This window comes from Thamnophis sirtalis, unplaced genomic scaffold (assembly GCF_051295495.1).
Source record: "Thamnophis sirtalis isolate CommonGarterSnake01/CBP01778 unplaced genomic scaffold, rThaSir2_p1.2 scaffold_15, whole genome shotgun sequence".
NCBI classification, from domain to species: Eukaryota; Metazoa; Chordata; class Lepidosauria; order Squamata; family Natricidae; genus Thamnophis; species Thamnophis sirtalis.
In genome coordinates this window covers 44,001,160-44,027,442 of record NW_028261395.1, presented here as the reverse complement: position 1 = coordinate 44,027,442, position 26,283 = coordinate 44,001,160, and the positions used below count along the sequence as shown (strand labels likewise).

The following is a 26,283-nucleotide window of genomic DNA, read 5'->3' as shown; positions in this document are numbered from 1 at the left end:
CCAGAGGGCCAGAGCAGCCACAGAGAAGGCCCTCCCCCGGGGGGGTCAACAGTCAACACTGATTAGTTGGTGGAACCCTGAGGAGGCCTAATCTATGGGATCTAATTGGTCATAGGGAGGTAATTGGCAGAAGGTGGTCTCTCAAGTACCCAGGTCCGATACCATGTAGGGCTTTAAAAGTAACGACTAGCACCTTGAAGCGTGTCCGGAGTCCGATAGGCAGCCAGTGCAGCTCGCGGAGGATAGGTGTAACATGGGTGTACCAAGGTGCACCCACAATCGCTCGTGCGGCTGCATTCTGGACAAGCTGAAGTCTCTGAATGCTCTTCAAGGGCTGCCCCATGTAGAGCGCATTACAGTAGTCCAGTCTTGAGGTCACAAGGGCGTGAGTGACTGTTCTAAGTGCCTCCCGGTTCAGGTAGGGACGTAATTGGTGCACCAGGCGGACCTGGGCAAATGTCCCCCTGGTCACAGCTGACAAATGATGCTCTAAAATCAGCTGTGGATCCAGGAGGATTCCCACATTGCGAACCCTGTCTGAGGGGCGTATAATTTCACCCCCCAGCCTGAGAGTTGGAATACAAGGCCAATTATTGGGAGGGAAAAACACAAGCCACTCGGTCTTGTCGGGATTGAGTGCAAGCTTGTTCACACCCATCCAGACCCTAACAGCCTCCAGGCACTGACACATCACGTCAACCGCTTCACTGGATTGGCACAGGGCGGACAGATACAACTGTGTATCGTCCGCATATTGGTGGTATTTTATCCCGTGCCGCCGAATGATCTCACCCAGTGGCTTCATGTAGATGTTAAACAGGAGGGGGGACAGGACCGAACCCTGCGGCACCCCATACTTAAGGGGCCTAGGGGTCGACCTCTGTCCTCCAACCAACACCGACTGCGACCTGTCCGAGAGGTAGGAGGAGAACCACCGGGGAACGGTGCCTCCCACCTCCCGCAACCGCCGCAGAAGGATACCATGGTTGATGGTATCGAAGGCCGCTGAGAGGTCAAGGAGCACTAGGACAGAGGCATGACCCCTGTCCCTGGCTCTCCAGAGATCATCGATCAGCACGACCAAAGCAGTTTCCGTGCTGTAGCCAGGCCTGAATCCAGACTGAAAGGAATCTAGATAATCAATGTTAAGGTCTTTACAGATTCCCGGATCTTTGTAATCTCGTAGAAAAGATCCCAAGGTGGAAATATCAGCAGATCCACCCCAATTACTTTCAACGCACTTTCCTGGGTTCATTATTGTATAATATATAGGTACTCCTCACATTACAACTGTTCATTTTAGTGACCGTTCAAGGTTACAACAGCACTGGAAAAAGTCACTCACAACCACTGTAATGCCTCTGCAGTCACATGATCAAAATTCAGGCATGGATTTACGATGATAGCACATCACGAGGTCACATGATTGCCGCTCGAAACCTCCTCTTCCAGCTTCCAACCAGCAAAGTCAGTGGGGGTGGGGGTGGGAGGCAGATTTGCATAATGGCCGCCCACTTTACTCAATGACCCTTGTGAGTCACTTAACGACCATGGCAAAAAAAGTTGTAAAATTGGGTGTGACTCAGCAGCCACTCTGCTTAGTAAATGGAAGTTCGGTTTCAATTGTGGTCGCAATTCGGATGCCTAATTAAATCATGAGCCTGGAGCCAAGCTTCAAAAGAAATCCAGTTATTTATTAGGAGCAACATGTGAAGCCAGCTCTCACCCCACGTAATTTACAACCCAATTATGACCCTATTTCCCTCCTCCCCCCAGGGTGTGCCATAAATCACATTCTCCAAGGGCCGGGCTGTAGAGATCACCCCCTCCAGCTGCTGTGGGTAACCTGGGAGACAGCCTTGAGAAAGTTATGCCTGGAATGTGCTTCGGTTTGTGGCTGCTTCGTCAGTTTCCCATCCCCTTTGCCTATGGCAACTCAAGAGCAGGCTAGGGGTACTTTGTGAGTTGACACGCACAAGTGTTTCCTATGGCTGAGTTTGGATGGTTAAATGGCCACTTAGCAAAGATGCGCGCAGATTACGGCACTCCAAACTTCAGGATTTAAACGGCACCGAAGCCATTGATACGGTTCCTGGGTTAAGCTTAAGCAAAGGTAACGTGGTTTGATGAGAAACTCTTGTGAAGGATTCAATCAATTGATCGAGGCCAGTCTGGACCAGTTCACTGTATGATTAGCCAAAAAAAAACCAACAACACCATTTATTCTCCCTTGTCTGCCCTTCTAGGCTTCTGGTTAGTGCATCACAAGATGGAAAACTGATCATTTGGGACAGCTACACCACAAACAAGGTGAGAGACAAAACAATGTTCTGGTTGTTATTGAATTGCAGGAAAGCAATTCTTTTTTTAAAGGGTTTTTTTTCCACATACAAACATTTCATCTTAAACAGTCTCTCGTCAGGGTAAAATATCTCTGTGCAACAGCTTTCAGCATTAACAACATCATTCACATTAATGTTAATGTTCTGATCTTAAAATTGTATATTAAATGAACATTATTAACCTATTCATTTTCCTCCTAACATATCTTCTAATAAAAATACAACAATAACGTTAAACATAATTCTCTTCCTCATCATAATGCTAACAATTATCATCTTGTTTATGCCTCTATCTTAACATATTTTCTACTCTTCTTTAGTCTTCTTCCCTTATTTCCAATTTCTCTTTTCCCCCTCTAACCATTGATGAAATACTTCCCATATCATATAATATTCAGTTTACTCTTTCTCTTTAGTTATTAGTGTTAATCTATTCATTTTTGCACATTCTAATATTTTCCTGATCACCACCTCATCAATAGGAATCTCCTCACTTTTCCCTTGTTGTGCAAATACAATTCTAGCAATGCAAACTTCAACACAACTTTTGTTCCATAAAACCTGCGTTCTTTTTACGTTTGCTAAAGCCCTAGTGAAAGAGTTAAGATACACACCCGTTGCTCCTTTTGTTGCAAGCTGAAAGTAATTGTTTCTTGAAGCTACAGACAAGTTTAGCCCCTACTGCTGGCAGTAGATACATATTACATTGAAGAGCTGCTAGCTGGGGTGAACAACAGGGAATTTTAGCAGGAAATGGAAATTACTAACAGTTTGCAACGTTACAGAAGAGCTACTTAACCTTCTAAACATTTTTCCTACCACTCTGTTTTCTCAAAGTTCCCTTTAATAAATTTTTTTATTGAATATGCATTAAAACATTGGACATAACGCGACCTCTCTGGCTTTGTCATTTCCATACATATTTTAACATAACAACAAATACAGTTTCTACTTATCGTACATAGCTACTTTGATCTTACTAACATATCCCTTATCCTCCTTTATATATTTATCTATGTATTATCCAGTTCCAATTTTACAGTCCTCAGTATATATTGTGTTCCAACTCCCTTTCCTCATTTCCAACCATTAATGCATTTTGTTCCAGATTTCATAATATTCAAAGTTCCCTAAGGTACCCAACAGAGCTATCTTATCAGAAGTTTTAATTTTCTCGATCCCATTGTGTTTTCTCCCAAAATTCATGCAACACTTGTAGACTTAGAGGGAACCAGCATGTATAGTACTTAAAAGTAGTTAAGATTAAGAGCAGGGAAACTCAGATTCTTGCATTCCCCCCCCCCCCCCCCCTTAGCCATCAAAGCTCCCTCGGAGTTCAAACCATTCAGTGTGTCTCCGCCCAACCTACCTTGCAGGGCCGTGGTGGGGGAAAATAGGAAGAGGCAAGCAGCCCATTTGCAAGCAATTCAGTGCCAACAAAACTCAGGTACAGAATAGCAGGAGTAGGAAGGGACCTTGTAGGTCGTCTAGTCCAGGGCTCAGCAAACTGCGGCTCTGGAGCCGCATGTGGCTCTTTCCTCCCTCTGCTGCAGCTGTGGCTCCGTCACCGGTCGGCGCCACAATTTTGAGAGGAGCTTCCGGTGGGGGGGGGGGGGAAGGGGAAGAAGCACAGTGCCCCTAGAGAAGACTCTATGGCAAAGGGAGGGTTTTCCAGTTGTCTCCACAATTGATAGGGCTTTTGGTTATGACAGGTAGAGGAAAAAGTACGCCGTACTAGGAGGAGACTCTATGGTGAGGGAACTGAACTTCCAGTCAGAATTGAACGGGGGTCTTCCGGTTAGGACCTTTGTGGCTCCCGGTGTTTTCTTTTCTGTGGGAAACGGATACAAATGGCTCTTTGAGTGTTTAAGTTTGCCGACCCCTGGTTTAGTCCAACCCCCTGCCCAAGCAGGAGACACTACACCATTTCTGACAGATGGCAGTCCAATCTCTTCCTGAAAGCCACCAGTGATGAATCTCCCACAACTTCTGAAGGCAACCCATTCCACTGAATAACAGAGTTGGAATGGACCTTGCAGATCATCTAGTCCAAACCCCCACCCAAGGAAGGAAACCCTACACCATTTCTGACAGAGGGCAGTCCAGTCTCTTCTTGAAAGCCTCCAGGGGTAAAGCTTCCACAACTTCCGAAGGCAACTTCTTCTGTTCCACCAGTTGATTGAGAGGCCTTTTCCCTAAACGGCTTGCCAAATAAAAATGAACCGCTTAAAAAGCAGCAGCGCGATGCCAGATCAGCCTGTCCGATACCTCCATTCATTTTCTTGAGAAAATGCCGGTGCAGTTTCATTTCTGTGGGTCAAAGATTAACTTTAGCCTTATTTCAGGATAATTTATTGGTCAAATAGTTCCCGCCTCCAATTTGCCAGGAAATCTGAATCCCTGCCACTTAGGCGCCAGTGAAACATCTACCAGCTCATGTAAGTAAGCCTATTTGTTCTCACCAAATGATCATACTTTTTATTTTTCTATACTTTTACTAGGTCCATGCCATCCCATTGCGTTCCTCTTGGGTCATGACCTGCGCATACGCCCCTTCCGGAAACTACGTGGCCTGCGGTGGTCTCGATAACATTTGTTCCATTTACAACTTGAAAACACGCGAAGGCAACGTCCGGGTCAGCCGGGAGCTGGCCGGCCACACAGGTATGTCCCATTTCCCATCCAGGCTCCGTTCCTTTGGCCCCTGGGTGATGCAGCATCCTTGTAAAGGTCACCTTGTTTGTCGGCTTCAGAATGCATCCCAAATTCTGGGTGGTTTTTATGCAACTCGCCTTACGTCAGGTGGTACCGTATTTTTTCTGACTATAAGACGCACCGGAGTATAAGATGCACCACGATTTTGAAAAGGTAAATTAAAAAAAAAGTTTTTGCACTCTACAAGCCTCCCAAACCCTCTGCATGCCTTTTTTTTTTTCAAAAAAAAAAAAAAAAAGGCATGCAGAGGCTTTGGGAGGCTTGTAGAGTGCTCCGGGGGGGGGGGGGGGAAATGAGCTCCTCAGCCCCCAGAAGCACTTTGCAAGCCTCCCAAAGCCTATGCTAACAAGCTTGTGCTCAACCCAGAAAAGACCGAGTGGCTGTTGTGTTTTCCTCCCAAAGATCTGACTAGTATACCATCACTCAGGCTGGGGGGTCAAATTGTATACCCCTCAGAGAGGGTTCGCAACTTGGGAGTCCTCCTGGATCCGCAGCTGTCATTTGACCACCACCTAACGGCTGTGACCAGGGGGGCATTCGCCCAGGTTCGCCTGGTGCGCCAGTTGCGACCCTACCTGAACCGGGAGGCGCTCACAACAGTCACTCGGGCCCTAGTGATCTCCAGGCTGGAATACTGCAATGTGCTCTACATGGGGCTGCCCTTGAAGAGCATCCGGCGACTTCAGCTAGTGCAGAACGCAGCCGCGCGAGTGATTGCGGGTGTACCTCGATTCACCCGCATAACACCTATCCTCCGCGAGCTGCGCTGGCTACCTGTCGATCTCCGGATGCGCTTCAAGGTGCTATTAATCACCCATAAAGCCCTACATGGCAGTGGATCTGGATACTTGAGAGACCGCCTTCTGCCAATTACATCCCTGCGACCAATAAGATCACATAGATTAGGCCTCCTCCGTATCCCATCGGCCAGCCAGTGTCGGCTGGCAACCACAAGGAGGAGGGCCTTCTCAGCAGTAGCCCCGGCCCTTTGGAACGAGCTCCCTGTGGAGATTCGTACCCTCTCCACCGTCCAAGCCTTCCGCACAGCCCTGAAGAACTGGCTCGCCCGTCAGGCCTGGGGATAAGGATAGTTGCCCCTCCCGAATGTTGTATGGATGTTGCCTACTATTTTTAGTATATGTCTCTATTTTGTTGTCTGTATCCCCCCCTTTCCTAGTTTTATGTGAGCCGCCCTGAGTCCCCTCAGGGAAAAGGGCGGCCTACAAATTCTAATAAAACTACATAAAACTACATAAACTATGCACATCCATTTTTGCAAAGCGGGACAGGGTTTCAGGAGACCAAAAATGCTGTATTCAAGTGTATAAGACGCGCCCAGATTTTTACCTACTTTTTCGGGGGGGGGGGAGGGTGCGTCCTATACTCTGAAAAATACGGTACTTCCCACCCCCAATCATAGAGGAAGAGATTGAGAACTGACTGCGTCTGTCCCAATTACACTGTTCAATACGCACAAACGGCTGCCCTCCCGTGCCATTAAAAAGATGATAATCTCACTTTTGTCATAATAGTCTTAGCACGACAATCCTGAGAAATTCTCCCTGATTGGGAATATCTCTGAATCGGCATCTGTCCACTTGCAGGCCATTAAGCAAAATTCACCATGACACAAAGTTCAGAGCGCTAATAAAAAAGGATGAACGTTGTGGTTTTTTTTTTTAAGAGGATAAGCGGATGGGATATTTATCTCGGTCTTGGGCATCAGATTTTAAAAGGGTTTCAGGGCTAAAATGTCTCCTTTTCCAGTCGTTCTGTGTGGGATTCCTTTGGGAACGTTTGTTGTTCTTGCAGAGAAGAACAGGTGTGAGGACAGTGATGTAACACCACCTTGAGAGTGAAAAAAATATTGGGCAAAGAAATCCTGCAGAGCTGTCGGTTGCCTCCTTGTGGGTTAACCAAGACTATCTTCTTATCTGAGGATCCAGTTTTCTGGATGAGCTCAAGCCAACAGTGGCCTAGAGTACAGAATAACAGAGTTGGAAGGGACCTTGGAGGTCTTCTAGTCCAACCCTCTGCTCCTGCAGGAGACCCAAGGTTCAATAACGTGTGATTTCAGCCATGTGTCAGGATGCTTTGCTCGAATAATTAAAAAAACCATGTTTCTGAGCTATGCACACATGCATATCAACCAGTATTTCGTTGCATTTAAGTACAACCACAATAAAGATTGTACTTATACTTATTGGGATGCAACTGGTTTAACAACCAATTCAGTGGGTGCGCAGGCAGGCGCCTAATACGCCTGCGCGCAGTGTTCAAAGTACAGCCATTTGAAGCTCAGCTGCTTACCTTTTAAGGCAGCCCCGGCAAGTAGAACTGCGGAGGGGCGGAAATCAGCTGTGCCGCGCAAATCAGCTGAGCCAGAAAGAAGGAAATATACGGCAGGATAGCGCAGGGGAGGGTGGGCAGGGCCAGCTGATCGTCGTCCCTACCGGTTTGCCCAAACTGGCCCGAGGTGGCTGAATACCACCTCTGATACCAACCCACCAATGTTTCAAATGTTTTATTTAGGATTGGCAAGTCCAGACAATGCAGGAAAGATACGCCTGCTGTCCATCTTCCCTGAGTCTTTACGCCACCCGGGTTTGGGTTGGCGCTGAGGTTCAGGACCCCGGACAGCACCCTAAAGGTCGGGGTAGCTGGTGAAGTATTTAAATAGAGATTTGGGTTAATGTCAGGGTTCCAAATAGCACCCAAAACTAAATCGGAGTCCGAGGCAAAAGAATTCCTCAAAGTTCCAATTTATTATGAGAGCCATGTTGGCCCATCTGGGGGAACCCGAATCTGAACGCTCGCAGAATTCCCCATCCAGCATTGCAGCTTTAAACGACCTGTGGACTTCAACTCCCAGAATTCCCTAGTCGGCCATGTTGAAGTCCACAGGTCTTTAAAAGTTGTCAAGGTTGGACATCCTTGTTCTAGACCAGTGGCTCTCAACCTTCCTAATGCCACGACCCTTTAATACACTTCCTCATGTTGTGGTGACCCCGGTCTTAGGCGACCCCTGTGAAAGGGTCCCGACCCACAGGTTGAGAACCGCTCTTCTAGAGGAAAAGCAAGATGTAATTCTGCATCACCAAACATCAGGCTCGTTTTAATATAGCCCAGCCCAGCCCAGAGAGAATTGAGCATCCTTCCTTACGGCCTTGGGGCTGCTGGTCCCTAGAGATAGCCCATAACCCACCTCCCTTTCTACGGAGCTTCTTAAAGATGGAATTTTTTGGGGGGTGGGGGGGGTGACACGAATCCTCTCCAAAACAAACAAACCCTTTTGCTCCCCAGGGGGCATCCAGCTCAGCCCCCTTATTTTTACTCTGCTCTTCTTTCTGTTTGCAAAATAAATAAATAAAAAATGAGGGCTCCGCTTCCTCCCACTTGCCAGCTTGGCTCCGGAAAACCTTTGGCGCTTCTTAAAAGCTCCCCCACCTCCAGCAAAGCTCTGCGTCCCGCTGACTTGGCTCTGCTGCGTAGGCTTTTTGGATGGAGACGAAAAGCAGCTCTCCGAGAAGAGCTCACCGGGGAGGGAAGGTGGGGAGCCGAGGTTATACGACAGCAATAAAGAGCTATTTATAAATCCGGCCAGGTTTACAGGTGAGAGTCAGATGGGAACATTTTCTGAGTAAAGCCTGAGTTGAATTGAAGAATTGGGGGGGGATATTTATGGCAAAGGGCTGGAACCATTTTTTCCCTCTGGCCTTGGGTTTCTTTGAAGCTATCCTGGGATATCTTGCTGCATCAGATCCTTGTTCTGAGCCAGGCTTCCTTAAAAAGCAAAAAAAAAAGAGTCTTGGTCCCAGCAAAACCCCTTTTATATTTACACGACTGTGAATTCCTTTCATTCGCAGTCAGCAAGGCTTAGCAAACAGTCTTTCAGAGGAATGTTTATCCACACGCACCTTATCTCGCTTGGAGAGCTGCCAGATAACTAGTTTCCAAACACTTGGCACAGAGTCTCTTATAGTCACAAACAGAACTTTCCACTCTCGACACGACGAAAGGAACGAATTGTTTCCTGCAAAAGCCCCCTCCCCATTCGCTCCTCTTTTGTTTCCTATGGGAGGGGCCATTCACCTCCAAGTATGGCTTTGCTCCCAAGTTGACCCTGCTTTCTTAGTTGTTCTTGTCTTCCGGCAGCTCTGGCCCATGGGGCTGCCCTGGAAATAGTGAAGGACTCGCCTGCGGTGCATGCCCCCATCCCACCCCCTCCCCAGTTCTGGTGTGCCCCCCTCCACAGGCGCCCCCCAACACAACTGACATCAAGCTGGCCATGCCCACCTTAGCCACGCCTCCCCCCAGGTCAAACACAATCCTGATGCGGCTCTCAATTTAATTTAATTTATAATTTAATTTAATTTATAAAATTTATATGCCGCCCAATCCCGAAGGACTCCGGGCGGCAATGAAATCGAGTTTTGCGACCCCTAGATAAGATGCTTCCAAAGGAACGAGTTGTGGGAAGTGTTAAGGGACCCTTGCTAATGCTCTGGAAAGTACAGGTAGTCCTGGGCTTACGACCAAAATCGAGCTCAAAACCTCTGTTGTTAAACAAGACTGGTTAAGCAAGTTTTCACGGCCTTTCTGGCTGCCGTTGTTCAGTGAATCACTGCGGCGGTTAAGTTAGTAACACGGCTCTTAAGTGAATCTGGCTTCCCCATTGCTTCAACCGTCATAACTACAAGTCAATTGCCGAGAGTCTGAATTTTGATCATGTGACCGTGGGGATGCTGCAACGGTCGTTAAGTGTGAAAAATGGTCCTTAAGTCACTGTTTTCGATCCCATGGTAACTTGGAACGGTCGCTAAATGACCTGTTGTAAGTCAGGAGCTTAGCTGTCAAGGCAAGAAGGGAAGAGGGTGGATCATGCTTTCGGGCTTTCAAGACTCTGTTAGTGGAACCCTCCAGCACAGGCGATGCTAGTCCTCATGATTTTCAGTTCCTTGCTTGCTTGTACCTCCTCGAAGGGCTTGACACCCCCCCCCCCCCCATCTCTCGCTTTTCTCTTTTGCCAGGGTATTTGTCCTGTTGCCGGTTTGTGGATGATAATCAGATTGTGACCAGCTCTGGAGACACCACTTGGTAAGATCCGGACTCGGGTTACACGACCGTCGTAGCTTTGCATGCTCCAAAAAACCAAAACGTTGGAACATTCAGCCGAAATCTTGTTGTCAGGGTGCTAAATAGCATCCAACAATAAATCAGAGCCCGAGGCAAAGTATTGCTCAAAGTTCCAATTTATTAGGAGAGCCATGTTGGCACATCTGGGAAAACCCGAATCTGAAAGCTTCCCGGTTTTCCCCACCCGGTTGGAAGTTCAAGATCCTACCCCGCCACACCCGAAGTCCATCCCATGGTCCAATCTCCCACTGCCATGCTGGCAGCTTCCACCCATCCAGTTCCGGTCAGGTGCAGAGGTGCAAAGACAAAGGATGACCTTGGCTTTCTAAGAAGAATGTTATTATGGCTACATATCATCTAACTCCAAATTTTCCCACCATAGAAAATACATAGTTAAAATAATAGAAAGTGTGGCAGGCCAAAGATCCACAAGGAAATATGGCTGCAGGCCCGACACTTGTTCTCTCCCCGGCCAGCCTTGAAATCCTGCAGAAATATAAAAAGGGAGGGAGAGAGAAGGCTATTTTCTCCCAGCAGCAATGTTCAAGCAGGAGTTTATTTTTAGCACCCCGAAATCAAAAAGGGGGTGGTGGTGGTTTCGTGATGAAAGCTTGTGCCTTTTAACCATTAGGAGTCACAACCCCTGCGGAGCTCGCCTCCAATCCCTTCCTGATCATCCCAGAAATACTAGCCAAAAGCAGTCCTCTTCCCCAGATTTAATCAAAAAAATTTATTTTATGGTAGTGGAAGAAGCCCATTTCTATTCTGCTCGGCCTTTTTTTACCCCTCCGTCCCCATCCCTGTTTTGAGGTCTTCAGATCGATGCGGGCATCCAGTTTTATCTCACATAATAAACCACAATGCTTAAGCTTTGAATGCTGGGATCTCACCGTCAGAGCGATGGCCCCCCTTTTTAAGTCATGGAGATAATCTGCTTATTTTTTAAAAAAATAAATAAAACAAAGTTGAGAATAAAAGCGGGTCTTTTAAGGCCTGTGAGTCAGAGAAAAGATTGCAAATTTAGAAATCTGATCTGTGCGTGGGAATCCAGCAGGGGTTTAAGGGAGGGGGAGAAGCCCCTAGAACAGCAGTCACCAGCTGGTGGTCCATGGACCACCGGTAGTCCACAGAAAAATTATTTGTATTTTTTTATATTGCACTAAATCAGGGGTCCTCAAACTACGCCCCCCCGGGACAGATACGTGCAATGAATACTTGTGTTGCTGCAGAGAGTCTCCCCCTTCGGAGTCTTTTTGTATGGGTTGGAGGGGGGCAGAAATTCCAACTTGGGGTCTGCTTCAGCCTCCTGGTGGGGGGCTTTGGGCGAAGGCTGGAGGGAAGAGCCGCTGGTGGCAAAGAGCCGGAGGGCCTCGTTCTAGTGGAACTGTTATCATGGCCTGGAACTGGCTGACCATCTCAGCCCACTGAGCCTCCAGGCGCCGGTACCTGAACTTGCACTCCCGCAGCTCTTCCCTCTGCTTGGAAAGCCTAAGCTCCTAGTCCTCAGTGAGGTGCTTCTGCTGAGCCTCCTTCTCGGTCAGATCCAATTTGAATGGAGCTCTTTTGCCAACTCTTCCTCCTGGTGGCTGCTTAGCTCCAGCAACTGCTTTCCGTTGGGGACCTAAGGAGCCTGGGCAGGCAGGCAAGGAGTGGTGGTAGAGGCTGGCAAGGCGTCTCTTGACGTGACGTTGAGTTGACCACGCCCACCCAGTCACATGACCACCTTGCCGCGCCCACCCAGTCAGTCATTAGGCAGATCATATATTGGTGGTCCGCGAGATTTAAAATTATGGATTCAGGGGTCCCTGAGGTCCAAAAGGTTGGGGACCCCTGGCCTAGAAGACTTGACTCGGTGGTTCTGACGGTGGCTTTTTCCTTCTCGCACCCTACCACAGCGCCCTGTGGGACATAGAAACCGGACAGCAAACGACCACGTTTACCGGCCACACCGGCGATGTCATGAGCCTATCCCTCGCTCCGGATTCCAAGTGTTTTGTCTCTGGTGCCTGCGATGCCTCAGCCAAGCTGTGGGATGTCCGAGAAGGGATGTGCAGGCAGACCTTCACCGGCCACGAGTCGGACATCAATGCCATTTGTGTACGTAGCAAGGTGGCTGGCGAGGAGGCGGATCGGGCTGTCTGTCATTGTTGACCGTTAATGCTGTGAGGTCCCTCGATGGAATGGAGACGAGATTTCCTACTAGGAGTAGATCTAATGCAAAGACTCCTCCCTCCCTCCCTCTATCTACTTATATCTACATGGATGGATGGATGGATGGATGGATGATGGATAATCTTCCCATTGTATCAGTCTATTTATCTATTCTATATCTATTGTTCTATCTGTACTCTTTTTTTCTCTTGTCTCTATCAGTCTGTCTGACTGTCCATCCATCACATCTGTCTCTAATTGTATGTGTCTGTCTCTCCACCTACCTACCTATCTCTTAACTTTCTAACTAACTAACTAACTGTCTGTCTGTCTGTCTATCTATCTATCTATCTATCTATCTATCTATCTATCTATCTATCTATCTATCTATCTATCATCAACTAACTTTCTTGCCTGCCTGCCTGTCTATCCATCCATCCACCCACCCACCCACCCACCCATCTCCCCCCTCCCTCCTAACTTTTTTGCCTGCCTTACTATCTAATCTAATCTAATCTATCTATCTATCTATCTATCTATCTATCTATCTATCTATCTATCTTATCTATCTATCTATCTATCTATCTATCTATCTATCTATCTATCTATCTATCTATCTATCATCTTGTCTGTCTGTCCATCCATCCAATTGAGGAATTGGCCATGTCCCTCACAGAGGGCATACAAAATAAAATATTAAAAGCATAAAAACACTATGCTTTTTAAAAAAAATCATATTATTAAGCAGGGACACCTGCCCATCCCAGGTGCCTGTCCCTGGGAAATGGTAAACCCAGTCTGAACCCCTGGCCGACTGTACAACCACCAATCACCACTTGTTCCTTTCTCCCCACGCAGTTCTTCCCCAATGGCAACGCTTTCGCCACTGGCTCCGATGATGCCACGTGCCGGCTTTTCGATCTCCGTGCCGACCAAGAGCTCATGGTCTATTCCCACGACAACATCATCTGTGGCATCACCTCCGTAGCATTCTCCAAGAGTGGACGCCTCCTGCTAGCCGGTTATGACGACTTCAACTGCAACGTGTGGGACACGCTCAAAGCGGACAGAGCAGGTCAGCCTTGGCCCTCTTTTTGGGTGGGGGCGAAAGGGGGGCACGTGGCTGGGGAAGAGCAGTGGCGGATGAGGGAAGACATGGGGGAGGAAGGTGGGTGAATGAGTGAATATCAAATCCTTGAACAAAAATTCAGCCACTCATGATTATTTCCCCCTTCCTTCCCTCCCTCCGTCCCTCCCTCCTGCTTCCTTCCTTCCTGTTTTCTCTGTCCTTCTCTCTTGCTTTCTCTCTCTCCTCCCTTCCTCCCCCTCCCTTCCCTCCCTCCCTTTCCCTTCCTTCTTGCTTTCTCTCTCTCCCTTCTCCTTCCTTCCTTCCCTCCCTCTTGCTTTCTCTCTCCTTCCTCCCTCTCTTCCTCCCTCCCTCTCCGTTCTTCCTTCATCTCCTTCCTCCCCCCCCCCCATGACATGATTCTCTGTGCATATACATTTGTTACTTGGCTGTATTGCAACTCTCCTCCTGCGTTGTGTTTCATTCTCCTCTTCTCTCCCCCCCCCCTTGCAGGCGTCTTAGCTGGCCACGATAACCGCGTCAGTTGCTTAGGTGTGACCGACGATGGCATGGCGGTGGCAACAGGATCGTGGGATAGCTTCCTCAAGATCTGGAACTGAAGCCTGTAGGTATCCATTCCCACGCTCCCCTTCCCCAAAGTAGCGGGCTGGGGGAAACGTGCTGCAATCTGCTTCCATCTTCCCTTAAAGTGGATTATGGGGTTTGGGGAGGGAGAACAGTCAGCAAAAGTGTCCAGCCTAATCCTGGCCTGAGGGGCAGGGAAACCATCATTGTATCAAATGATCATCAGGGTTAGGAACAAAACATTCCAGTTTAAGGGATGCTAGGTCCTTCACGGGTAGTAAGCGGCTGCCTGTCCATCTGTCTGTCCTGTGCTTCAGCTGGAGACGTGGCTGAACAAGAGGGCAAAGCCATCAGTGGCTTTGTTAATTTCCCTCAGTACAATTAGTCCTTGACTTACAACATTTCGCTGAGTGACTGTTCCAATTAACAACAGCACTGGGGGAAAAATGGATTATGGCCGTTGCAGCATCCCCATGGTCACATGACCAAAATCCGGCCACTTGGCAAACTGGCATGTACCTATGACTGTTGCATTTTGTGTGTGTGTGTGTGTGTCTTGATCCCCTATTGTGACCTTCTGACAAGCAACCTCAATGGGGAAGCCTGGTTCACTTAACAACCGCCGTGACTAACTTAGCTATTGCAATGATTCATTTCACACAGCGGCAAGAAAGATCGTAAAATGGGGGGAGGGGGAGCAAAACTCCTTTAATATCTCTCGCTTAGCGATGGAAATTTTGAGCTCATTTGTGGTTGCAAGTTGAGGATTATCTTTATATATATGTATAAAAGCCAAATACCACTCAATCAACACGAAATCTCCATAACTGTAAAGCCTACAAACTTGAAATTTGGCACGTAATTTCCTCTTGGCTTCTAGGTGCTCGCTAAGAAAGGATTTTTCAAAATGACCATCGGTTTATTAGTATTTCATATATTCACACTCTGATGCTAAGGAGTTCTACTCCCCCTCCCCATCTGAATGGGAACTCTGTTCCAACTGCCTTATATTAATACGCTCTGATGCTAAGGAGTTAGACAATCTACTCCCTCTCCCCAACTGAAAGGAACTCTGTTCCAACTGCCATTTGCCTTATATTAACACCCTCTGATGCTAAGGAGTTACACATTCTACATTAATTTTCAAGCTTTAAGTGTCAATGTATCATGCCCGATGTAACTACTCATTAAATTTCAAACTTTAAGTGTCTATCTATCATCTATCTATCTATCTATATCAGGGGTGGGGTCTGTTTAGAATCGGCTCCAGCTCCCTCCCCCCACCCGTCCGCATATCATCAAGATAAATGTGAGAGGGGGAATTGTGGGAGTTGAAGTCCACAAGTCTTACAGCTGTCAAGTTTGAACACCCCTGGGGATTTTTTTTCTAAAGGATTAGGGGTGCGAGGGTCTTGTAGCTTGACAGCTTTAAGACTTGCACACTTCAATGCCAGAGTTCCTGAGCCAACATGACTGGAGGAGGAATTCTGGGAGTTGAAGTCCACAAGTCTTAAAGCTGTCAAGTTTGAACACCCTTGAAGTTTTTTTTCTAAAGAGTTAGAGGTGCAAGGGTCTTGCAACTTGACAGCTTTAAGACTTGCGTGCTTCAAATGCCAGAGTTTCTAAGCCAACACTTTGGTTGCTAAGCAAGAGCGTTGTTAAGTGAGTTTCACCACATTTTATGAGTTGGCCACGCCTACCCAGTCACACGACTGCCAATCCACTCCCATCCGGTCACATGGCCGCCAAAACACTCCCATAAAGCAGGCCACACCTACAGAAGATTTTTGAAACCCACCACTGATTTATATCTATCTATCTATCTAACTTGTTTTCGTAGATTTTCACGGGTGTAGGTATGCTGGTCTTGTTATATTCAGGTCTTTTCCCGTGTAAGATTTTAAAGCTTATATAGATATATATAAATATATCCCCAGTAGCTTTGCTTCCTAACTAAGGTTTCTTTCTCTCTGTGTATTCTCTTTCAGGAAAGTCCGTGGACTCCCCGCTGATCAGAAGAATTTTTTTTCCCAACGGTTGAAAGTTTAAAATAATGTATCCAACTCAATATACTAACTTGGATCCCCTTCCCTGCCTTCCACTCTCTCTCTCTCCTCCCCTTCCCCCTTCCTACCCTACCACCAAAGGGCAAAATATCTTTTCACGCCTCTTGTTCGCCGAAAGCAAAAGAGCACAATTCTCTCTCTCCAAAGAGGAATCACGATTGTTATACCAGTAATAGCAAAAGAGATCAAAATTGTGCATTCCATTGGGGACCACATGTTGTTATTATCATTATTATTTTGGGGTGGGGTTTGTCTAGAGAAAAAAAACAGAAAAAAAATTAAAAAGAAAATCACACGCTTGTTGTAAGCATGCCCGGGCAAAACTTAAAAGCAAAGTAAATGATATGATAAATAAGTAAGGAAAACAAACACCTTGTCAAAAGTAAAAGATAACCATTTAAGTTTCACTATAGTTTAAACAAAAAAAAAGGCAAATGATACTGACTTTATGGATTATGGTGGGAAGGCTTCGTTTTAAATCTCATTTCTGAAACTCACGTTTGTAGCAAGATTGGTATCTCCTCTCCTTTTTTTTTTTGGTCCATGTTTCCATATCCTTTTTCCCTTTTCTTAAAACTTCTTATTTTATTTTTTAAATGCAAATTTGCTTTTTATGGTCCAAATTTTGAACCAAGAGAGATGGAGTCCCAACCCAGATGTTTCTGGAGTTGTTAAAATGCTGTAAATTTACTCCCTGGATTTTCTTTTATCCTTTCTTTTATCCTTTTTTTTAAAAAAAAAAAATCTGTCTTAATGTCACAAATTGTTGCACAAATATTGCATATATATGATAATGTTAAGCAGATAACCAAGCACACTGTACATGGTAATGAATGTTTAAAAAAAAATCACTTCTGTGGGTAACAAAAAAAATATATACGTTCCCTCTTTTTATTTTTCCCCAATCTCACCTGGCAGCAGGCCAATTTTTCATTTCCTATCGGCTCAGTTTAATGGACTAACGACTATCCCATAATTTCAATAAACAGCCAGAATTGGGTGGATTTTAGGGTTTTCAGGAGCAAAGGCTGGGAAAGAAAGGAAAAATGTAACCCCCACCCGTGGAACCTTTGGCTGGATCTGAGGCAAGATCCAAATCAATTTTTTTTTATTTTTTAGTGAAAAACACGATTCTGAGGTTCTTCTAAATTCAACCATTATGATGGAAAAAGTTGGGGGGGGGGGAATGTTTGGTATTTGCCAGCTGGGGTGGGTGGATGTTGGATTACTCCTAGAATCGCATGCTGTAGAAACGCTGAAGTGCATAATAAAACTAAGACGTCCTTCTCTTGTGTTTTCTTTCGAGAAATTAACCTCATCCTTTTTCTTTTAATTTTTTTTAAAAAAGAAAACAAGCAATTAGTAACCTTTGCTGATTTTCCTTACCGCCGCCACACTGGGGTGCGTTAAAAACTGATTTGAACCGACGAATGAAAAGTCTCCAGACTTTTTTTTTTTTTTTTGCACATCTGGAAGTAGGGTGATCAAAGTTATCATTTTTAATAAGGTTTCTCCATTCCCCCCCCTCCGCTCCTTTCTCCCCCTCCCTCAAAAAAAAAAAAAAGCAAATTTGAAAGCAAAAAAAGCAAGCTATTTAAATAATCCCTTAGATTCAAGTTTGGAGTAGAGAAAGAAGAAATTTAAAAAAAAAATTAAATCCCCTTTGCATTTTGAAAGTTGACAGGCCATTTGGACAGCAAATTGTTTGGATAAAGTTTTTGATTCTTCCTCTTCTCCTCCCTTCCCCCCCCTTTTTTTAAAGCAGTGATTTTTTAAAAAAAATCCTCTTCCTTTTCACTCTTTTGCGTTTTTCCCCCCTTGCAACATTCTGTACACAATGTGCTGTAATCGTGCATATATTTTTTTAAAGGCCTGGATTTGGCACCTTGGATTTTTTTTTGATTTTTTTTTTTTAAATCACCCTCTTTCCTCTTCCCTTGCTCCCCCCTCTGCCCCCATTTGAGATAAATCTCTGCAGAGCTTACTCTGCACCCCGGTTCCTTCACTTTTTGTATTTAATTTTAAAAGTCAGTGTACTTCAAGAAAGTGGATGCAAGATAGATCCTATATTAAAATGTACTGTTATTTAAGATGTAATAAAGCAGTTTGACATGAATTGCTGGAGGGCCCTTGTGGTTTTTGCTGGGAGCGGAAACAGCATTTTGTTGTTCTTCGGGAAAACCTGGCTAAGTGACTTGGTTGCTCCAGAAAATGTTATATATGCCATGGTTTGCAACCACAATTACACACCCTAAGCCAAAACCAACTGGGCTTAGAAGACGTGATTAGGTAAGCACAATTAATTATTTGGGTTTCACAACACATCCTGGTCCAACATAGAACAGAATTGGAACTCACTTCTATATCCCAAAGTACAGAGAAACCATTATTGGTATTGTTAGCCTGTGTCTTAGTAGGTTGTGTGAACCAACTCATCTTGGGACCCCATCTAGCATCTGGTGTGTGATGTAGGTTTTGTGTATAATTAGATCATTATATATACACATTCTGTAATCTGTAATGTAGGTTTATAGTCTGATGTAGGTCTTTAATTAGAAGATTTGAAGTGTGTGATGTCACTGCCTGCAAAACTAGGTTAGAACTAAACTTGGATTCTCTTTGTTTAAGCCAGGGCTCAGCAAACTGCAGCTCCGGAGCCGCATGTGGCTCTTTTGTCCCTCTGCTGCAGCTCCCTGTCGCCGGTTGGCTCCACAGTTGAGAGGGCTTTTGGTTAGGACAGGTAGAAGAAAAAAGACGTCACGCTAGGAGGAGACTCGAAACGGACTTCTTGTCAGCATTGGAAAAAGGACGAGCTAGGAGGAAACTCAATGGTGAGGGAACTGGACATCTGGTCAGCAAAGGAAAAAGGAAGGACGTGCTAGGAGGAGACTATGGGGGGGGGGGACCGGACCTCCAGTCGGCTCCAAAATTGAACGGGGGACTTCCAATTAGGGCCTTTCTGGCTCTTTGAGTGTTTAATGTTGCCAATCCCTGGTTTAAGCCCAAATCCTTGAGAAGTGGCAAACAGGCCCTAAATTGTTCAAATTAAGGCTTATTTTTGTTGATTGAAGATTACAAGTCTATTATTTTTTTAAGCTGTCTACAAAGAGGATTTCTCACTAGGTTTTTGCAGTCTCAGTTAGCGTCTTGGCCTAAAATAATGTACATTTATGTTTGTTTAAAAGGGGGGGTGCCAAGTTCATGGCTAATTGCACAGGCCTCGAGCCTGCTAGGCAAGGATGGCAGGTACTGTAATCCTGCACCTTGAAGGGATCAGAGAAAATAAATGGTTGACATTACCATTCGTGCAGATGTTGCCGATCTTGGCAAAGTCCCTGAAAAACCGAAAAGGAATCCCCAAATGTGGTTTTTGTGTGATGCATTCATACATGCCCACAGAGCTCGATTCAGATAACCAAAATGTTTGAACGGAAGCTGAAGTGATCCTGGATAATTGCACGGTTATCCGGCTGGAAGAAGAGCAAAAAATAAATAAATAAATTTCAAAATATTTATAAAAGCTACCTTTCTCACTTCAAAGAGGGAGCAGAAAAATGGAGAATTTGATCCCTTCTTTCTCTGCCAAGGTGAGATATGCAAACCCACCAGCCTTTCCTCGGGCTTGAGAATTGGAATCGGCTCCAAAAAGAATTGGTTTCTTTGGTGCAAAAATCCCAGCGTTTTTTACGCGGTGGCATCTCCGCTGTGGTCCCAGGAAGTCTCAGCTTGAAAGATGGCAGTAGCCGCCGGGCCGAGAAGAAAAGCTTGCCAGGAGGTGGGGTAGGAGGTCTGGCTCCGATCCAGGATGAGTCATCCCTGCTTTCAGACGGAATTACATGTTCGCTTATTCAAACCACCTCTCTGTCCAGTAGCTTCTCGTAACCGTTTTTTTTTTTTAATGATCGTTTTTTTCTGCCGTTGAATCGCGAGGGAAACCAATGGAAGAATAAGCCGCCGGCAAGGTGAAAAGATCGGGGTGATTGGATGCACCCATTGTCCCGTCCATCGTTCACCACGCCTCTTCCTGTCTCATGAAGTGGAGATTACTTGGTGGTCTCCCGTCGAGCCCGGAACCAATCAGTTTCTGGATCCGCACAAAGTTGCCAATGTGCCTCTTCTTTGCATTAAGACATTTCATAGGCCAATTTCCTAAGCGTTGAAACACTTCCTCTTTTTTTTACCACTTCTGGTTACTTCACGTGATGACTTATGAATGGGTAGAGACTCATCGGCCAATGAAACCTATCTAAATAATAACATTCACCTTTGTTTTGTTAGTCATTCTACCTAAAAGAGAAAGGTTCCCCTCACACATATGTGCTAGTCGTTCCCGACTCTAGGGGACGGTGCTCATCTCCGTTTCAAAGCCGAAGAGCCAGCGCTGTCCGAAGACGTCTCCGTGGTCATGTGGCTGGCATGACTCAACTCCCAAAGGAGCACGTAATGCTGTTCCCTTCCCACCAAAGGTGGTTCCTATTTTTCTACTTCCATTTTTTTAATGTTCTTTCGAACTGCTAGGTTGGCAGAAGCTGGGACAAGTCACGGGAGCTCACTCCATTACGTGGCACTAGGGATTCGAACCTCCGAACTGCCGACCTTTCGATCGACAAGCTCAGTGTCTTAGCCAGCAGGTTTTAAATCTCTAAAGTACGATTTGGTGGCTTTAAAGCTGTCCTTTGATTTGTATACAAATAAGGGGAATTGTTTGCATACTTGGAGACAGTTTAACATTACAGAAAGTGGGCCTTTACTCTCACAAATAGAAGTGATACGACACATGTATTTGCCTTAAAGAAGATTATTTGCTCCCGAGGCAGATGGATACTAATATTACTGACCAATAATGTTTATAATTATTTTTATTCCTATGCAAAAGTACTTTCAGGAGACATTTCATTTTTCAAAAATGAAAGGATGGTTAAAAATTAAATATACATGGGTGTCTATAAAAAAGAAACTCGTAGAATTAGGAAAATTTGGAATTGTGAATTCCATACATTAATCTTTTTCAAACGTGCTGATCTCAAATTCTGGCATTGTCCAAATTAAAAAAAATATTTTTTTTTACATTCTCTTAACACCACTCTTTTTTTAAAAATGTTTAACAATTTTCTTAATCTAAGAAACATTATTAAGGGAAAGTGTTTTTTAAAAAAAATATATCTAAAAATGCCCTTACCCATTTGCTCCACTAGAGGGAACCCTTTCAACACTTAAGCTTTCTTCTAATCTTGCTGTCTTTTTCTTTTCTATTTTCCTTCTGCAATGAAGCGGCCAAGACTGAAAATGCCCATAATCAATTCTTTGCATCTTCATTTCTCCAAGGTACACATTAGAAGAGATAGTTTCTAATAGATAACTGATTGTAAATGCAGGTGAGCCATTAAATGCCAGACAAAATGGAAACCCTCCAGAAAACAAATCTTAAGCAGATAAAACAGAAAGTGCTTTGGGAAGGGGAAAGAAAAAAAAAGAAGCAATTAGGGTCCAGGTAGTGGAGAGGGATTGCTAGGGTTTGCTCCCTCTCCAAGAGTCATTTTTAGTCAATACTAGCTGATAACCCAGCGTTGCGCAGATATTTATTTATAGTGGGGCATGACCCAACAAATGCGCGCACGACAAAAGCGTGCTGACGAAACCGCAGCGAGAAAACCGCGATGTCATCAATTCGCCCACAACAGGGCGCCGACAACAGCGCGCCGATAGCGCGATTTAAGGTAAGGGAAGCGCGATTTAAGGTAAGGGAAGCGCAATTTAAGTTAAGGAAAGGGTTAGGTTGAGGGTTAGGGTTAGGTTTAGAGTTAGGTTTAGGGTTAGGTTTAGAACTCGCGGTTATTGTTCGTTGAAGACGCGCTTTTGTCGGCGCGCTGTTGTCAGCGCGCTTCTGCGCTGATTCGCCGGCGCGATTTAGAACTCGCGGTTTTCTCACCGCGGTTTCGTCAGCGCGCTTTTGTCGAGCACGCATTTGTCGGTGAACCATAGTGGGGAAATGCCCGGACCAAACGTAATTTCTAATGTTGGATTTTCCCCCTTACCAGAGGGAGCCCCCTTGTGGAGTACTGTGGCAACTCCATTGTGCTGTACAGTAGAAGCCATTTGAAGGCACAACAGGCTGTATCTTAACAGAACACCCCCCAAGGGATGTTAGGGGTGTCTTGCTCCCACAATATTTGTTTCCAGAGAGTAAGTCTGTGTACCATGTTTGGTTGATATTGCTCCAGGCGTTCCAGAGTTATGCTGGAACACAAACACACACACAAACACACACGGAAGAAGATCTATGGGTATTCTCTTCAAGTATCAAATGATAAATAAATCTAAAAACTCTCTTTTCGGCTTATTTTGTGGTTATCTCATCTGGCAGCTGGAGTGATAATGCATTATGTTTGCTTCTTACAGCAAATAATTAAATTATTTGTAAAGAAATAAGTAAAAGTGCATGAGGACTAGAGACTTATTTTACAATCGGGGCTAAAAATAGAAAAATTATTAATTAGCAACCAAATTCTTTCCTATTGACATGACGTTAAAAGAAGGGATTTTGAGGAAAATGAGGAAGATTATTGGTCATTTTAGGAGGGATAACAGGGATATATTTTATTTGTCAATCCTTCCAGTCCCTTTGTCTATGGGCCTTCAAGCTTGGAAACAAAGAGCCTTTTTCTTTCTTTCTTTCTTTCTTTCACTTCCAAATGCTTTCAAAAACACCCGGTGTTTTCTGCCAGCTGGCGCTTACAGGTATAAATATAGCTGTAGATGAAAAGAATATTAATGTACGAATCAGGCAGGAGAGAACAAAAGTCTTATTGATATTCAATGCATGTGCAAATTCCTAGTCATCTGGACCTGACGGCTGGCGGATGAAAACGGCACTGATTAAATTAATAGGGGAAATGAACAGAATCTTTCCCTTTTGTTTTTTGTGGAGTTCAGTCTGAAGCACCAGCCATTTTTGTCTAAATTTTGGAGCCCGTTTGGGGCACGTTCATTTACCTTGTGAACTTGTTGCTGTTAGTTGTGAAGTCATGTCCGAGCATCTTGACCCCATGGACAATGTTCCTCCAAGCCTTCCTGTCTTCTTCCATCCTCTGGAGTCCATTGAAGCTCATGCCGGCTGCTTCGGTGATTCTGTCCAGCCACCCCATTCTCTTGCCCTCCATCTTTCCCAGCATGAGGCTCTTCTCCAGGGAGTCTTTCTTCCTTCTCATTAGGTGGCCAAAGTCTTTTGAGTTTCCTCTTCAGGATCTGGCTTTCTAAAGAGCAGTCAGGGTTGATCTCCTCTAGGACTGACTGGTTGGATGGCTTTGCAGTCCAAGTTCTCACTGTCAGGAAATTTCTCCTTAGTTCTAAGTTGCTTCTGTCCTTGATTAGTTTCCACCCATTGCTTCTTGGTGCTTTGGAGTGTTGAAAGAAATGTACTTCTGGGTTCGGCTCCAAGTGGGGGAAAAGACACTGGAGACATGGAGGCTGTTTGGAAAGATGGTTTATTGGTGGACAGGACCACATGGCTTGAGATGCTGAGTCCCTGGTTTTATCTGGCCTTTGATCTTGAGCTTGTATTCTAATTGGTTGTCAGACTCCCATGGGACCATGCAGGGGCAACTCTCTAGGCAGCGTTTTGAATCCAGGTTTGGTTGAGTTCTCAGATGCCATGTGGCGAGTTGGGTAAAAGAGCCAACATTATCATGCCTTAATCCCATCCCCCCTGGAGCTGAAGGGGAGAACTCTTTATTATGTAAAGTGGACTAGCTTGGCCCTCTTAATGGCCCATTGATAAAGTGGGGATGGGCAGGAAGCTACAGGGAGCTATTCTGTCTTTTAAGACACGCTTCTTCCTTTTCACATGCAGAGAAATATTCTGCCTTTTCAATATTTCCTAGGATATTTCATTTTTTCTGGGAGAGGGCTGGGTGATAACTTCATACAGGAGAATAACTTGACTCCCTCTGGTTGCATGGCAAGGGAGATTATCTGGCCACTTCTTGCATTCAGGTCCTCAAAAGATGAGGGTGGACACCCTTTGATGTTTGTCTATCCATCCCACATTTCTATTAATTCCTGAAGAGTTTCCTCTTCAGGATCCGGCCTTCTAAAGAGCAGTCAGGGTTGTTGATCTCCTCTAGGACTGACCGGTTGGATGGCCTTGCAGTCCAAGGGACTCAATGCAGGAGTCTTCTTCTCCAGCACCAGAGCTCAAAGGCCTCCATTCTTTGGCGCTCAGCCTTCCTCATCATCCAACTTTCACAGCCATCCATGGCAACTGGGAAAACCATTTGTGAATTTAAAGGATATTAAAGGATATACTGTACATCCTTTATGCATTTTGACCTCTTGTCTTTCATCATAAATGTTGATATTAATGCAAACCTGTTCGGAGCCAATGATGTGAGATGCAGCTTAGTGTTTGATAGCAGCCATCCCACATAATTTAACGAAATAAAATTCAATGTATTCAGTCCACTGGCAGACTATTTTTGTCACAGAGAGCATAAGAATCGCACAAATAAATTAACACAATGTTTTTTAAAAGCAAAGCAAAGGGGAAATCAGGGTATTGATGCCACTGTTATTCAGCGAATCCCGCCATTGTTAAGTTAGTCACACGGCCGTAAAGTGAATCTGGCTTCCCCATTGATTTTGCTCGCTGGATGGTTGCCGAAGCAGATCACGCGACCCGTGATAACCATAAATATCAGTCCGCCGCCAAGAATCCAAAATGTAAATCACACGGTGGGGATACTGCGACGGCCGTTAAGCATAAAAACCGGCCGTAGGCCACCTGCCGTTGCAATGTTGGACGGTCACTAAACGGATCATAAGTCGAGGACTACCTCTAAATATTGCACTGAGCCACCTTGAGAAATCTGGGAATTAGGTCAGAATGCTTTTTATAGACTATAGCTCGGCGTTTAACACCATCTTAGCAATAGCAATAGCAGTTAGATTTATATACCGCTTCATAGGGCTTTCAGCCCTCTCTGTTTACGCGGTTTACAGAGTCAGCATATTGCCCCCAACAACAATCCGGGTTCTCATTTTACCCACCTCGGAAGGATGGAAGGCTGAGTCAACCCTGAGCCGGTGAGATTTGAACAGCCGAACTGCAGTCAGCTGAAGTAGCCTGCAGTGCTGCATTTAACCACTGCGCCACCTCGGCTCTTACCAGGAATTCTCATTTAAAAGTTGACTGGCCTGAATTTTCCTCCCCTCACTTGTGAATGGATCAAAGACTTCCTGATGGGTGATTGTCCACAAACACTAAGGGTTGGGTCCTTTACATCTTCCACGCTGAAGCTCAGCAGAGGCTCCCCTCAGGGCTGTGTGCTCAGCCCCTACCTGTACTCGCTGTATACATATGACTGCATATCCTCTGATCCATCCAACATCATCATAAAGTCTGCAGACGACACAACGGTGCTGGGTCTCATAACTGGAGGGGACGAATCAGCATAAGGGGAAGAAGTCCAGAAGGTATCCGCATGGTGCTCAAGAAACCACTTGCATCTAAATACTAGTAAGACAAAGGAGATGGTGCTAGATTTCCAGAAGCACAGAGAGGAACCTGCCCCACTGTATATCGAGGGGGGGCTGTGGGGAGAGAGTTTCCTCTTTTCAATTCTTGGGAGTGCTTATTAGTCAAGATCTCACCTGGAAAAACAACACGCCTCTGGTGATTGGAAAGGCCCAACAGAGACTTCATTTCCTTAGAGTCCTGCGAAAAAATCAGGGGGAACAACGGCTGATGACCTCTTTCTATCGGTCCACCATAGAAAGCGTCCTCACATATTGTATTACAGTATGGTACGCTGGTTTAACAGCTGCGGACAGGAAGGCACTACAGAGAGGGATCAATTCGGCGCAAGAAACCATTGGCTGCGCTCTGACACCACTGGATGACATCGCCAGATCTCTCTGCTTTAGCAGAGTAAGGAAGATACTCAGAGATTATTCACACCTCTTTGCACTTCTACCATCAGGCAGAAGGCATCAAAAGTATAGCCAGCCGAACAAACAGGTTTCAAGATCGTTTCTATCCTTGGGCTGCGAGACTTTGAAATACAACCACAATCACCCCATGCACACGCTAGTTTTTTTCCCCTTTTTCTTTCTTTTTTCGTTTCTGTTATAATTTTGCACCAGTGAGGTTAAAACCAATTTCGTTGTATTTAAGTACAATGACAATAAAGATTTGTGGGAAGTTATCATCCAGCCCTCTCCCAGA

At 45.3% G+C, this 26,283-nt stretch overlaps 1 protein-coding gene across 3 annotated transcripts in view; it reads left to right on the top strand.

Moving 5' to 3' along the window:
* The window catches only part of GNB1 (G protein subunit beta 1), a 56,824-nt gene extending 38,647 nt beyond the window's left edge, over window positions 1-18,177 (top strand). For all 3 annotated transcript variants that reach the window (XM_014056677.2, XM_014056678.2, XM_087702349.1), the window contains exons 5-11: window positions 2,247-2,310; window positions 4,844-5,006; window positions 10,088-10,154; window positions 12,089-12,290; window positions 13,203-13,419; window positions 13,924-14,035; window positions 15,984-18,177. In XM_014056677.2, the coding sequence (XP_013912152.1) occupies window positions 2,247-2,310; window positions 4,844-5,006; window positions 10,088-10,154; window positions 12,089-12,290; window positions 13,203-13,419; window positions 13,924-14,030 (820 nt within the window). In that variant the 3' untranslated portion in view covers window positions 14,031-14,035; window positions 15,984-18,177. The remainder of the gene's footprint in view (window positions 1-2,246; window positions 2,311-4,843; window positions 5,007-10,087; window positions 10,155-12,088; window positions 12,291-13,202; window positions 13,420-13,923; window positions 14,036-15,983) is intronic.
* Window positions 18,178-26,283: the final 8,106 nt, after the last annotated feature.